At 38.6% G+C, this 14,136-nt stretch overlaps 2 protein-coding genes across 5 annotated transcripts in view; one reads left to right on the top strand and one right to left on the bottom strand.

Moving 5' to 3' along the window:
- PDZD8 (PDZ domain containing 8) overlaps positions 1-8,547 on the top strand; it is a 62,810-nt gene extending 54,263 nt beyond the window's left edge. For both annotated transcript variants that reach the window (XM_065672354.1, XM_065672353.1), the window contains 2 exons: positions 1,685-1,847; positions 3,915-8,547. In XM_065672354.1, coding sequence (XP_065528426.1) covers positions 1,685-1,847; positions 3,915-6,109 — 2,358 coding nt within the window. In that variant the 3' untranslated portion in view covers positions 6,110-8,547. The remainder of the gene's footprint in view (positions 1-1,684; positions 1,848-3,914) is intronic.
- Positions 8,548-10,222: 1,675 nt separating this feature from the next.
- Positions 10,223-14,136, bottom strand: part of SLC18A2 (solute carrier family 18 member A2) — a 31,156-nt gene continuing 27,242 nt past the window's right edge. For 2 of the 3 annotated variants that reach the window (XM_065672355.1, XM_065672357.1), the window contains one exon: positions 10,223-11,964. In XM_065672355.1, the coding sequence (XP_065528427.1) occupies positions 11,854-11,964 (111 nt within the window). In that variant the 3' untranslated portion in view covers positions 10,223-11,853. Of the gene's footprint in view, positions 11,965-13,927; positions 14,060-14,136 lie in introns of those variants that run through there. The other variant, XM_065672356.1, reaches the window with a different exon arrangement.

Genomic DNA, 14,136 nt, shown 5'->3' with positions numbered 1-14,136 from the left:
CTAACTTAAAGCTGTATTATGTATAAAGGTCTGCAGCAGAAGAGATTTATCGTTTTTACTGAAGTTTTGCTTTTCTTGCAGAGGTATTGCCCTTTTTTTTGTTTTTTAATACTTCAGAGGTTTTTATTTATTTTTTTTCTTTATTTTATTATGGGAACTGCCATACAGCAAAGGAGAGAGTCACGTCCTGAAGTAATCCACTTCAGCTGTGGAAAGCCATTGTACAAAACTAAGCAAACGAACACATCCTCAAAAAAGGAGGATCAACTCCAGACAATTCAAATATCGACAGTTAAATAGCAACAAAGTAAATGCAGAAGGATGGAGGGGAAGACTGTCTACCTAAACTCAGTAAATTGAAACCAAATAGAACATTTCCTGTGGAGGTTTTCTACAAACAGTATCTGTGTCTCTGTTCTTGGGGATCAGAAAAGCAAATTAAACTTCTGTCCTTGGAGCTGAGTTCCCCATTCAAATAGACAGAATATACGTTGGTGGAATGGTAGCACATGGTCATTGAAGAGTTCAGAAAGAAGGTGCTTTGGGGAGTAGGGGTAAAATATATTTTAAGATTCATTAAGGACAGTTTTTAGTAAGAAAAAAGTTGCCAAAGAGTCACACATTGAGGTGTGTAAACAATTGACCACTGCCTAGATATATATTCTTCAGTAGGGACTTCCAAATTGTAAGAGATCGGTGCATGGGTGTGTGGTGAAACTCTGCTACGGAGATTGCACCTCAGTCATTTGCATGGGTTAATTTTTCTTTTTAAAATAATAGGTTATTTGAGAATACAGAGTTAAATTTTATCTTGTATTTATCTTGCAAGATAAATGAGGAAAGGGTTCTGAGCCTTTAAAGAAACTTCAAGGTTATTGTCAATTTAAATTTGTTCTAAATATGCCTTAACAGTGTGTAAGTACATAATAATTTTCTCATTCCAAGCACCTTTTTGGATTGACTACTAAAGAGCTACTGATAGTAACTGGCTTTATAACACCAATGTGGTATGTTCAAAGAGATGGATTGTACAGTGCTCCTTTTAATAAAACTAATTCCTAATAAAATGGATGATTAGGTTGTGTAGCTTTGTTAGGACTGTGGCTTTTTGTTAAGGTGAGGGATGTTTACAAGGCTGTTTTTACAAGGGCATATAGGGATGGGGCAGGGGGGAATGGCTTTAAACTGACAGAGGGGAGATTTAGATTAGCTATTAAGAGGAGATCCTTCCCTGAGAGGATGGTGAGGTGCTGGCACAGCGTGCCCAGAGAAGCTGTGGCTCCCCAGTCCCTGGCAGTGTTCAAGGCCAGGTTGGACGGGCTTGGAGCAAGCTGCTCTAGTGGAAGGTGTCCCTGCCCATGGCAAGGGGTTGGAACTGGATGAGTTTTAAGGTCCTTTCTAACCCAGATCATTCTATGATTCTATGTATTGCCTTTCCTGCTGATTTGTATTTACATGGGTTAGTTCTGTAGCATTTTTAATTCTATATAAACTATTTCTCCAAAAATGTGAATTGGATTGGATAATGGTCAATCCGTTATATGAGAATCTGTTTAATGAAGTCTGTGCATGTCCTAATGTAATTTTTTTAATAGTATCAGTTGTATAATTTTATTTAAATATTGTTAGTAACCATGGATCCTTGCAGACAACTCAGTCAACATAACAGCTTCTTTCTCTCTAGGCAGAACTAGTGAAAGGGACTCTGCAAAGTATTGGACTTACGCTCCGCTTTGTGCAGTCCAAGGAGGATGATACAGGACACGTCGTTATTGAAACCGTGACTCCAAACTCACCGGCTGCAGCTGCTGATCTACAGAGGGGAGACAGACTTCTAGCCATTGGCAGTGAGTAATGTCAGCTTTCAAAACAGGGGTTGTCTTGTAAACTGGGAGGACGTGTCTGCATACAGTTCAGTGAGACTGCCTTTCTCAACAGTTACAGTTATGCCTGGCACTCATAACAGTTATGGCCACTTAAGGTTATCATTCATTTGATTAATTTTCTTCCATCTTTACTACATGGAAGTCAGAATAAAACTGAGCAAACATACCTTAACTGCTCTAATAGAGATGCTGTGAGGTTCTCTACTTACTTTCTTCCAGTGATGTTATAAAATGTGCTTAGCTAAAACCAAACTAGTCCTAGGCCTGCATGCTCAGCTTTGAACCTAAAGGTAGTAGAGTATGGAACAAATAGTACAAACACATTTGTGACTAGTGGAGTAATTGTCTGAATTTATCAAAGTTACCCAAGCAGATCTGCTGAGTATTTGATAGTATTTTTATACTTTTAGTATCAATTTTTGGACCTGCAGGAGCCTAAGTATTATTTAAAAATCTACTCTGAAGTTCTGTTTGAAGATTTTGGCCAAATTGTAAATTGCAGACAGGTGCTGCGTTGAGGCAGAAAGTTACTTTATCAGGGGAGTGCACTGTGGGTTGTTGGGGTTTTGTTGGGTTTGGGGGGGGTTATTATTTTTTAAAGACAGATTCTGTTGATATCCCTGGGCATTATGAAGTAGATTGATACTATTTTATATTTTACAATTTCAAATTAGACCATCTCCAGATATTGCTTGAATGCTTCTGGTTTATATGAACCCTGTCACCACCAGAGAACTAGATCATAGTCATAAACCATAATCAAAACCAGATACTGGCAATGTTACTGCTTTAAACTTGAGAATTGGAGGGGACCTACAGAACATGGCAGTGGGCTGCAGGACAAATAAACCATTAACAAGAACAGTGGCTAATCCACTTAGTGGAAGGAGCAGATAGAAGCCCTGTTTATGATCATCAAGAATAATGCAGTGTTTTCTACTGGATGTTGTGGGACTAAATAAAAGGTTATGGTAATTGGCAGAGAAAGAAATGCAAAACTGTAATGGTGAGTTATATATAGTATCCCAGATATCTCTGCATGTGATAGCAGGCAGATTTGTTCTCCAGACATCAACTGTATAAATCCGAGGTGAAGTAATTTTATATTTGGTTCTGCTAAGTCATTAAGATGCTATAGAAGAGTTAGTGTGAAGATAGATGAAGACAGAACTTCATACACTTATGATATGAACTACTTAAACTCCCTGCTAGCACAGTGGCATTATTTTTTCATATTATTTTTTATGTGAGAGGTTTTATAGACCAGAGCTTAAGCACTACAATGAGTTATTGTGATTAGATACTGCCTAAATCCCCATTGCATTGCCCTAGTGATTTAAAATGGCTTTGAGTTGCTTCAAGCAGGCAGTTGATGATTGTTCTAGAACAAGGGAAAAGTAATTTTTACATGATCCCCTACATGACTTTATTTGCACTGTCTGCTCAGTAAGAAATCTTAGCTTGCATGTAATTTCCTGAATCTTATCATAGGCTGGAGATACTGTCAAATGGCTCTGGGAGTTCTCATGAGGTAGATGATTCAGTTCACTGTTCTCCATTACTGCAAATGTAACATCATGCCTATATTGTGTTAACATATCAGAATGATTTTCTTTGTTAGCCTGTTTCTGTTATAATTAAAACTGTATTTAAAGATACTCATCTCTTTTGAATCCTTCATGAAGTGCCTGCTGCTGAGAAGTGCAAACTTACAGTAAGATCAAGGTTAAAAATATGAGCACATAAAAGCAAAATTATTCTAAGATCACAACATTAATGACAAACAGCAAACTGGAGTATTTATATCTTTTTCCAGTTCCTGAAGTAATATATTTGTATGAATACAATGGAAAGGATCAACCTATTACATTTCAGTTGAGCTCTTCTGTTGTAATTGACTTCTGTTGTTGATTAACAGAATTATTACCACTGTTAACGATCTAAATGTTTATCAGCTATTTTTGGCCATTTAGACTGTTCTCATAATTAAAATTTAACAATTTTTGTCTTTTTTTTTTTTTTTAATAGGTGTTAAAATCACATCAACTGTCCAAGTGTTGAAGCTCATTAGACAGGCAGGGGATAGAGTTTTAATTTTTTATGAAAGGCCTGTTGGGTGTAATCAGCACAGTTCAGCACTGCAGGATGGATTTGGTCAACTGGAAGACACTGCTTTCTTGACACAGACAGAAGATGACCAAGCTAGTATATCGGTTGATGTTGATAACAGAGATTTTGATTCAGAATTTGAGGACTTAGCTTGTGAATCACCTGAGCAAAAAGAAGATCTGCCAGCAACTCTGAGTCCCAAACGTTCAGTAGTAGTACTTGCTACTAAAACCCATGGAACTATATCTCCGATTCTGAATCGAAAGCTGTATTTAGGAAGTCAGACAACATCAAAAACACAACAAAAAGATGGAAATAAATTGGCAGTACCCAAAGTTATTGAGGGTTCAGATACATCACAGCAATCAGGAAAACAGTCGCAAGGATCTGGTATTAAGCCTCCTGTGCCACCAAGGCCACAAAGTAAGTCTGTTGTGTCTACTAGTGAAAGTCCAAATTTGTTAGAACCTGGAGGTGTATCTTCTGAAAAACCAGAGAGGCCACCTCCACCTACAAATAATGGAGATAAATGTGCAGAGAAGGTAGTAAAGAATAATGATCAAATAGAAGACCCAGCAATATCAAAAGTAATAACGACACCAAAACAAGATTCATTAAAAGATGGACTTTCAGAAAATTCGCGTAGCTGCAAAGATAGTGGAGATGATCATCAAACATGGGAATCACCAGAAATTCCTTATAAAATCCGACAAGGCCGATGGCCAAAGACGAGAGCATCCACCTGTCTGTTTGAAGTAGAAGGATACCATAGGTACCTTAATATTGCACTCTGGTGCAGAGACCCTTTCAAAGCAGGTGGCTTTATCTGCTTAGGATATGCAAGCATAAGACTTGAAGAAATTGCTTTAGATTGTCTAGCTACATCCTCAATGGAATATATTAGAACATTTAAATTGAATGCTCCTGCGCCTAAAGCTACAGTCACTAGAACAGCGTTGCGGAATTTGACAAACCATAAGGGATTCAATGAAAAATTTTGTTATGGTGATATAACTTTACAATTCAAATATTTAATAGAAGGTGAAATAGATGATTCAAACATTCTCCTGGAGAAAGAAAATGAATGTCAAATGGAAGAAGAAGCTCGTGCATGTCAGAAGGAGGATCCTTACTTGGGACAAATTGTTTTTACGGAGAGCAAACATAACTTTCAGGATACTCAGTTTCAGAATCCAACTTGGTGTGATTACTGCAAAAAGAAAGTGTGGACTAAAGCAGCTTCGCAGTGCATGCTCTGTGCTTACGTTTGCCATAAAAAATGTCTAGAAAAATGTCTAACTGAGACACCCTTCTGTGTAGCAGCTGACAAGCGACTTGATCAAACTGCGGGAGTTTGTAGAGCGGAAGGACAGGAAGCTCCCCAAGCTGCGTCCTCTCGTGTTGATGCAGAATCTAAATCTGTTAACAGAACTACAGGTTTGACCAGGCATATCATCAATACAAGCACCCGCTTCTTAAACCTTCGGCAAGTCCCCAAGGCTCGCCTTTCTGAGCAAGGAGCAGAGGTGGTAGAACCTTCGCCAAAGCACACACCGACCACTTCTGATAATGAAAGTAGTGATACTGAAATCAGTGGGCCAAGTAGTCCTTCAAAACGTGCATCAAGTACTGGGATAAAGTTGGTCCGAAAGGAGGGTGGTCTAGATGACAGCGTCTTCATTGCTGTTAAAGAAATTGGACGTGATCTGTATAGAAGTTTACCCACAGAGGAGCGTTCCCAGAAACTAGAGTTTATGTTGGATAAGTTGCAGAATGAAATAGATCAGGAGCTGGAAAATAACAACTCCCTTGTTAAAGAAGAAAAAGAGACAACGGATGCAAGGAAAAAAGCCCTGATTTCTGCTGCACTGGCTAAGTCAGGTGAAAGACTGCAGGCCCTGACACTGCTGATGATCCACTACAGAGCAGGCATTGAGGATATAGAGTTTTTGGAGAGCATGTCCTTAGACCGGCAGTCCAAAGCCGTGACTAAAGATTCAGAGGAGCCCAGTGTAGCAGAAGAAATGGATAATGAAGATGTCAGTCTGATGGAGGCCCCAACAATCAACATCATATCAGAAGAATCAGTTGATCCGCCTGAATCAGTAGACTGATATTTACATATTTATCCTGAGAAGGAATGGACTAAAAGAATACTTTGCACTTCATTTACAAACACACACCAAGGAAATTAAAACACTGATATGATGTACGTGTCCTGCTTCTCCACAGTTACTTGCCTGTGTAAGAGTACAGCTAATACTGGTTCTTCTCCAGCTACAGCACCATGATTTTTATTACACTGGCTGGGTACAATTACATTTTGGGGTTTCTATTGGAAATTTATTTTTAATAACTTATTTTTATTTTTTCTAATTACGTAACCTTACCATTTCACATGAAGGTGTATGGTGTCCTTAATGGATTACTTGCCCTCTCTACCCTCACCCCCCCCTCCCCTTTTTGTTTTGAGCCAGTGTTTTCAGCAGGAAACTGGCAGGGTTTTCAATACGTTGAGTTTCCCTTGTATGATTCAAAAATACAAGGTTGTTGCATGCCTAAGCTGATGACTAACACAGAAGTCACTGAGGGACCAGGCTTTACAATGTTGATCACAGTTTTATTGTATGTCTGTCTACTAAATAGTTATGTTGGTTTTTTTTTTTTTTGCCAAACATGTCATGAAAGCAAACAAAGGGTCTTTCATTTTATCTGTTATTAGTATTTACTGACATTACTGTTGCATATCATTTGTTTTCCGTATTTTTGTTAAACACAGGAACTTTTCATAGTTTTTAATTAATATGAAATATAGTAATGCTAATCCTCCTTAGAATTTTGGGCTGTTATATCCTGATTGAGTACTGCTAGATATCAAAGTACATACCAGTATCTCAGAATAATTGAATTGGGAATATCTTTGAGATAAGAGGCTGGTTTGGTTGCCTTGCAGAACAAAACTACATGTGTAAGTAGTGTTGTACTATCAGGTAAGCTGCTAAAGGAAAACTGTTCTTGACAAGAGTTGGAGGTTTCATTGCATTCTATGAAAAAGAATGTGATGACAGTTTAAGTGATTTAAAACCAAAATATTTTGCTGCAGACTATCATTTTGGGAAGCTTAAGGTACAAAATACTTCACAAAATAGCTAAAGATGTTCTCTCAACACTTTTGAGTATCATCATAGTAGTCATTGGCATTCAGCTTCTCAGACAGAAGAGACAGTCTGAGAAGAAGGATGACCTTTGTCAGAAAAATGTCCTATAGTGTATATAACGTTTTATTTGAGTCCAAATGCGTGCGTCCAGTAGAGATGACGACAAATGTCAGTCAGCTGCTTTTGAAAAGATCTATCTGGTCTTGTGCTATGTGTAAACTGTGGATCTTAGCATCACCTGGCTAAGGCCATTGTTCTTATTTATTTCCTGTCTTTGTTTCATCTTCTGTGTATAGAAATGCAGTGTGAAATACCATCCTTATTTTAGGTACTGTGCTAGGAACTGGTATCATTATCACTGGTACCATGGCGGTAGGAAAGAAAAATGCCTTTGTGGAAATGGTGTTGAATCTAAGATGGAAAAATAACTCGTTTAAATTTTCAGGCAGTCTGTAATGTTTCTCTCCATTAAATTTGCTTCTCAGTTTATTTTCTGATGGGCAAAGCTAAGAAGCAATGGTTTTTACCGATGTCTAAGCATACTCGGACTTCTAAACAGAATGGTTACTTCCACTCATGCAAGTACTTGCACTTCTTTGTGAGTTCTGGCAGTTGATACTTAATTGATGTATGGAAAACACTATCCATGCTAAAACAGGCATGTGACACACTTCTGAAATTAAGCTTCAGCAAATAATCGCACAAAATTAGCTTCCCTTATTGACTAAAAGTTATTTAACCTATACTTGCTTGAGATGCATATTAAGACTTCCCCACTCGGTTTTCTCAGCGGCTTACGATTGGCGGTGATCTGCATTTAATCTCCATCAGTGTTTGCTCTTATGGACTACTATAGAGCTTTTAAAATATATATCCAAGTACTTCATTTAAACCCTGGTACACACGAAGGAGCTGTGAAAACAATGCAAATGCTGATTTCAAAAACACAGTTGTGGGTTTAGATTGACTTGTGTAATGCAGTGGGTAAGAAAAGCTGGATATAGTTTTCCTCCTATAGTACTGCTAATGATGATTGTAAGAGAGAAATTAAACGTAGTGCAATATTTTTAAATATGCTGAATGGGAAAAGGGCAAAATAGTTGTATTTTAGTGATAAGAAGGAAAATATACAATTCCTATCTGGCATTAATTACAATATACAGTGAATCTCAAGGGGGAAACTGTAATACTACATTCCTGATGTAATCCTTGCTTCATGCTTGACTGTAAATAGCTGAAAATAAAGAATACCACGGAAAACAAGAATATCTTGACTTAATGATATCTGAATAGGTGGCAGCTACACACATTTGCAGAATATCTGCCTAATATGATTTTGTTGGCTATTATTTTATCATGAGAATAAGCTTTAATAAAATAGTTTTGCTAAATTATCAACTACTTTGCATTGTGTTAATATTTTTGGTTAAATACTGGTATTGCAGTAGTTTATCACCTAAAGCCACTACTTAAAGGAAAGCTCTTTGGGAGTAAACCGCACATTTCGCAGTAAATAGAACTGCTGATATGTGGATTAATTGGGCTTTTCTGCATTCTTTCTGTATGAATACACATCTATTTTTGATTTACACAGCTTAATAATAGATTTCTTTCAAAACAGTGATTCCAGTTAATTCATTGTGGAGCTAGAGGATCTTATAAAATGCTAGAGTTACTGGTGGGGGATTTCTAAGACCTCCAAGCACTGCACAGATAATAACGCAGTACTGATGGTAGTGACTACAACTAGAGTTGCGTTGCACGGGGGGAAACTGTCCAAGAAAATTTCTTCTGACTTGCCCTGTCCTTCAGAGATGTTAACAGATAATAACTAAACAAATCCTCACTGTTTACTAGATCATTTTTTATCTAATCACCTTTTCCGTATAATTCACTATCCTTGTGACATTTTTCGTCAAATTTTAAATAAAATGCATGGAAGTTCACAGCTGCAGGGGAGGACTGAATAGTGGGAGGAAATGAACTAAGTGACCTTATCACACACAGATAAAAATATGTAAGATAAGAAAGGACATAAATTATTCCAGGACAGAATGGGGGGTTTTGTATATTTTCTGTGACTTAGTTTCTTCCTGACTAAAGATGTTTGATTGCCTATTCGTTCAAAAATCCCAAATATAGAACAACTGCTAAATATCTATTTTAGGGGCATAGAGAGCCCAAACTGAAGTGTCTGTGCAGTCTTTAATTCTGTCTTCCTCTAACTTTTGTGGGAGCAGGAGCAGGGGGGAACCAGACTGATCTGTCTGGGTCTGCTGAGTAAAACCGTAAGATGCTGGTCCATAAGGCCCCTTGTTTTGTGCTGCAGATTATTGTGAAGTCTTGCTTAATTTTGATGTGCTCTAAAGTGCAAAAATCAAGCCATGAAGTAAACCATTCTATTCTTCTTTTTCATATATATAATTTGCTATGTTTGCATTACTCTTACACTTGTGAGTTTAAGCAGTAAATTGGTTAATCAGCTGGGAAAGAAATTAAGATGTTATATTTTAGAATTCTAACATTGCTATATTAGTTTCAGATTTAACAGATTAACAACTTTATGTTGACCAAAAGAGTTTAGTAAAGCTAAATAAAAGAACTTCTCTTGGGCTGAAGTATCATAGAATCATAGAATGGTTTGGGCTGGAAGGGACCTTGAAGATCATCCTGTATCAAAATGATCTACAGTAAAATCTGAACCTAAATACTCCTCTATCTGCGCAGTTGTTACTTACTCAGTGGAGGTGAAGTATTCAGTGTATGACAGTCTTAGTTTGTGCTGTATTAATGTCTGTCTCCAAACACCTCTCAGCCTTGAAGGAAGGTTTCCATCTGTTATATATTCAAAGGAATGCAATTGAAAATATACCACTAAAACAATCTCTAGGTGGATTTATCAAATCAACATATAACGTAATGCTTGGCCTTTCATGCTGTTTAAGCCTCTTAATATTATTTTCTCAGAATCTTCCCCCTTATTTAAAGAACACGGATGGGTATTCCCTCCACTACACATTTCGGCCTTACCTGTTTCCCAAAAGTTACATCTCAGCCTAGCAGCTACATGACAGACTGATTTTAGAAGCTGGTGTGGTTACTTAAACAAGTTGCATCTATTTATGACCTGGAGTGAAAAGACTTGTCCCGAGTTACAAATGGCCTAGGCCTGAAATATTTGTCAGCTTTCCCCCATCCCAATATACAGTCAAACACAATGCATAAGGCAAATCATGAGGGGAATTCTTCCTTTGTTTAATTGTTTTTACTTTATTACAATAGATCATGAGCTTCTTTCAGATAACTTTATTTTAATGCAGTCTGAATGTGTAATTATTGACAAAGCAATACTTGAAGTTTGATCCACTATGTGTTTTGTATTTTCTGACCATGGATAGTATATGTGCTTTACAAAACTATATGTAAACATAGTATCTATGCTGTAGTACATAAACCATCTGCAATTACGTGAAAGAAGGCACATAAAGATTTTAGTTTTGCAAATGAAAAGATACACCACAGTTGATCAGGACATTGGGACTGGTTTAAGATGTTTTCTTTCAAAGTCTGGTTCTTCCCAGAACTGCGTGACACAGTTCTTTGCCTGTGTTAGACTGTCCCCAAATGGTAAGAACTGGCAACAAACTGGTCATTTCTTTTTAGCAAAGTTGATATTTAGATTCATTTTAGAACATAAATATATACTGAATTTCCAGATGTATATGCAAATCCAAGTAAAATAGTTCTTTTTTTGAACTTCTTAAGTTACAAGCCTACTTTTAATACATACTAAGACTAAATACTGTGATGCTGCAGCTTTTCTTGACCAGTTGCTTAAGACGCACCTAAACTAACATTGTGATATGTTAAAAGTAAAGCTTTCAAAAGATAGAAATATAAAAAGTGTCTTCATGCTGTTCTTATTCCCTTTAAAGGAAAGGAACAGTGCACATTCATACCTATTTGTTCACCCGGTGTTGTGTGGTTTGTGGGCTTTATATTGCATGACTGGTTAACTAATTCTTCATTCAGTAGTACTGACTGATAGTGATACACTCACCTGTTTAAAATACTGGTTTCCTTAACATTCCATTAATGGTTATGGGAGAGCTCATTTAAATTGGCAAAGAGGTGCCTTTTTGGTTATATAAAATATGTAAAGTTTTGACCTAAAATTGATGAAGAAAGCAATCAGGATGTCCACACTCTGGATTCCAGCCTTCACCTCTCACTGTAATTACAAGGGTATTATTTAAAAGGATACAAAGGATGGGTTTTCTTTGAGCTTTGCCTTTTTTTCTCTGCCTTTCCAGTCAATAAGAAAGACTGGATCTCCCAGCAGTAGCTTGTGACTCCAAATCAAATGTGAAATGTTGAAATGAGTTGACTTTAAAAACCAGCTAAAATTCACATTTATACAGAGCTATACTACACAATTAATAAAAATATACTATTCAATAAAATTAAATAAAATAAAGATTAACACTATACAAATCCTCTATAAAAAGCGTTTCCCCCCCCCCCCCCAATAAGGCGGTTAGCAGTCTGCTTTACAACCATGGGCGATGAATAATACACCTTTGGTTTTTTGACCATTTCACTATTAAATGGACAGTACAACTAAAACCTATTTCTGGATGAGATGTTTCACATGAAACACTGCATTTTGTACACCAAAATATGTTATATGGCTTTTCATGTTATTCATCACTTTCATATTCTTCTTCTTCATCACCTATGGGGTAGGACTGGATGTTGTTCTGTGTGTACATTTTTGTTTTCACAGGACAGCTGTGATCCATTAGTATGGCCTAAAAGAAAACAAGAGTGGGAATATTAGCATTTCTGTGTAGCACCCAGCTGAGGGCTGCAGTTGACCCCACTGGCATTCACTGAAAGTAGAGCCCAAACTGATTTCGGTTTGAATAAATCAAGTCCTTAGGAGGTGGGATCTTGGTCCTAAAGACATCATGAGCAAATTTCTGCCCATGTATTAAATAGAAATACACCTACCTGCTCTCCGCTTACAGTAATTTACCTCTTCTATCATAGAAGCACAGTTTGGGTTGGAAGGGACCTTAAAGGTCATCCACTTCCAACCCCTGCCATGGGCAGGGACAGCTCCCACTAGAGCAGCTTGCTCCAAGCCCCATCCAACCTGGCTTTGTGCACTGCCAGGGATGGGGCAGCCACAGCTTCTCTGGGCACCCTGTGCCAGCGCCTCAGCACCCTCACAGGGAAGAGCTAATCTAAATTCTATGCTTGATCTCCATTTGTTAAAGGCTGGGTGAATGAGCAAGAGGAGTCCTACTGCCTCAAGCTGTTTAATTAATTGCAGAAAGAGCACAAAGTAGGGAACCTTACTTTTGACTCTTCAAACCCTGAAGAAATGGTGCATCAGATGTCACTTGGCACGTAAAGCTATGGTGGGGGGGCAGACCCTGGAAGGACCTGGAACAAGTCCAGAGGAGGCCACGAGGATGATCAGGGGACTGGAGCACCTCCCGTATGAAGACAGGCTGAGGAAGTTGGGGCTGTTCAGCCTGGAGAAGAGGAGGCTGCGTGGAGACCTCATAGCAGCCTTCCAGTATCTGAAGGGGGCCTATAGGGATGCTGGGGAGGGACTCTTCATCAGGGACTGTAGTGACAGGACAAGGGGTAACGGGTTAAAACTTAAACAGGGGAAGTTTAGATCGGATATAAGGAGGAAATTCTTTCCTGTTAGGGTGGTGAGGCACTGGAATGGGTTGCCCAGGGAAGTTGTGAGTGCTCCATCCCTGGCAGTGTTCAAGGCCAGGTTGGATGAAGCCTTGTGTGGGATGGTTTAGTGTGAGGTGTCCCTGCCCATGGCAGGGGGGGTTGGAACTGGATGATCTTGAGGTCCTTTCCAACCCTAACTATTCTATGATTCTACGTGTTTGAGCCATCCTCAAAGAAGATGAGAGAGAAATCCTGTCCCTTCAGTGGTTACCATGTTACAAGAGAAGCTCTGTCTGTGACAAGGGAAGCACACGATAAACTTCCTATCTCTAGCAAAGGACAGCAGCTGTTTTATCCCTGTTCCTCAGCCTGAGTCAATGTAAAAGCAATAAAGAAAAAAATCTGCAGTCTGCAAAGGTCACAACAAGGGATTAACTGGAATCTCTGGGATTCTGCAGTCCAAATATGTGCAAAACAAAAGGTCTCTGGCCTCATGTACACCACTACTTCAGGAAAATTCATTTTTCCACCTTCTGTTCTGCTCATGCTGGTACAAAGCAAAAGCAGCATCTGCAGCAAGTTCTGTTCTCGCCTGGCAAAGATGTGGTGCTGCATAGTAAAGCTACAGCCATACAGCATTGCATTTTCTATACATCTACAACCAGCAACTACATTTTGGGCCTGAAACAACCTTTTTCAGCAAGTGCAAGGATGGAGCACTGGGTGGGCTAGACCTACAGATGGTGACAGATGTTGCAGGAAAGATTGGCACTTGTTTTCCAGGATTTTTCCACCCTGGAATCAGAAATGGGATTGTTCTGCCTCCTGACTGCACTGCTTTGTAATTCCTTTGAGAGCTTCTCATCCTCTTGCTGAGCATAGGAAACAGTGAGCAAAGCAATGGATCCCCTCCTGCAGTAAAAGGGCTTTTGAACCCGATCTGGTATAAATCCATAGAACAGCAAGTCTTGCACCAGTGAGTAGGAGAGCAGACAAAAGGCATTATAAGAAAGGGCAAATTGAGCTATAAAAATGGGAAAAGAAGGGAGAGATTAGAACAGTATAGGAAAAGAATTGAAGGAAAAGGGCTGCCAAAACCAAAGCAGGAATCTTTCTGGGGGAGTGACAGGCTGAGCGAGCAGTGAGAAGGGAAGGAGTGAAGGGTTCCTATGTAAAAGTAGCCATTAATTTGTAAGGGCAGGTGATCTGTATGGAGGAAGAAGGAGAAGGAAAGCACATGATGCAAAACACACTGTAGAGGACCATGGAAAGAAAGAGGTTAA

This window comes from Lathamus discolor, chromosome 3, assembly GCF_037157495.1.
Source record: "Lathamus discolor isolate bLatDis1 chromosome 3, bLatDis1.hap1, whole genome shotgun sequence".
NCBI classification, from domain to species: Eukaryota; Metazoa; Chordata; class Aves; order Psittaciformes; family Psittacidae; genus Lathamus; species Lathamus discolor.
The sequence above is the reverse complement of the archived record's forward strand: the minus strand, read 5'-3'. Positions and strand labels throughout refer to the sequence as shown.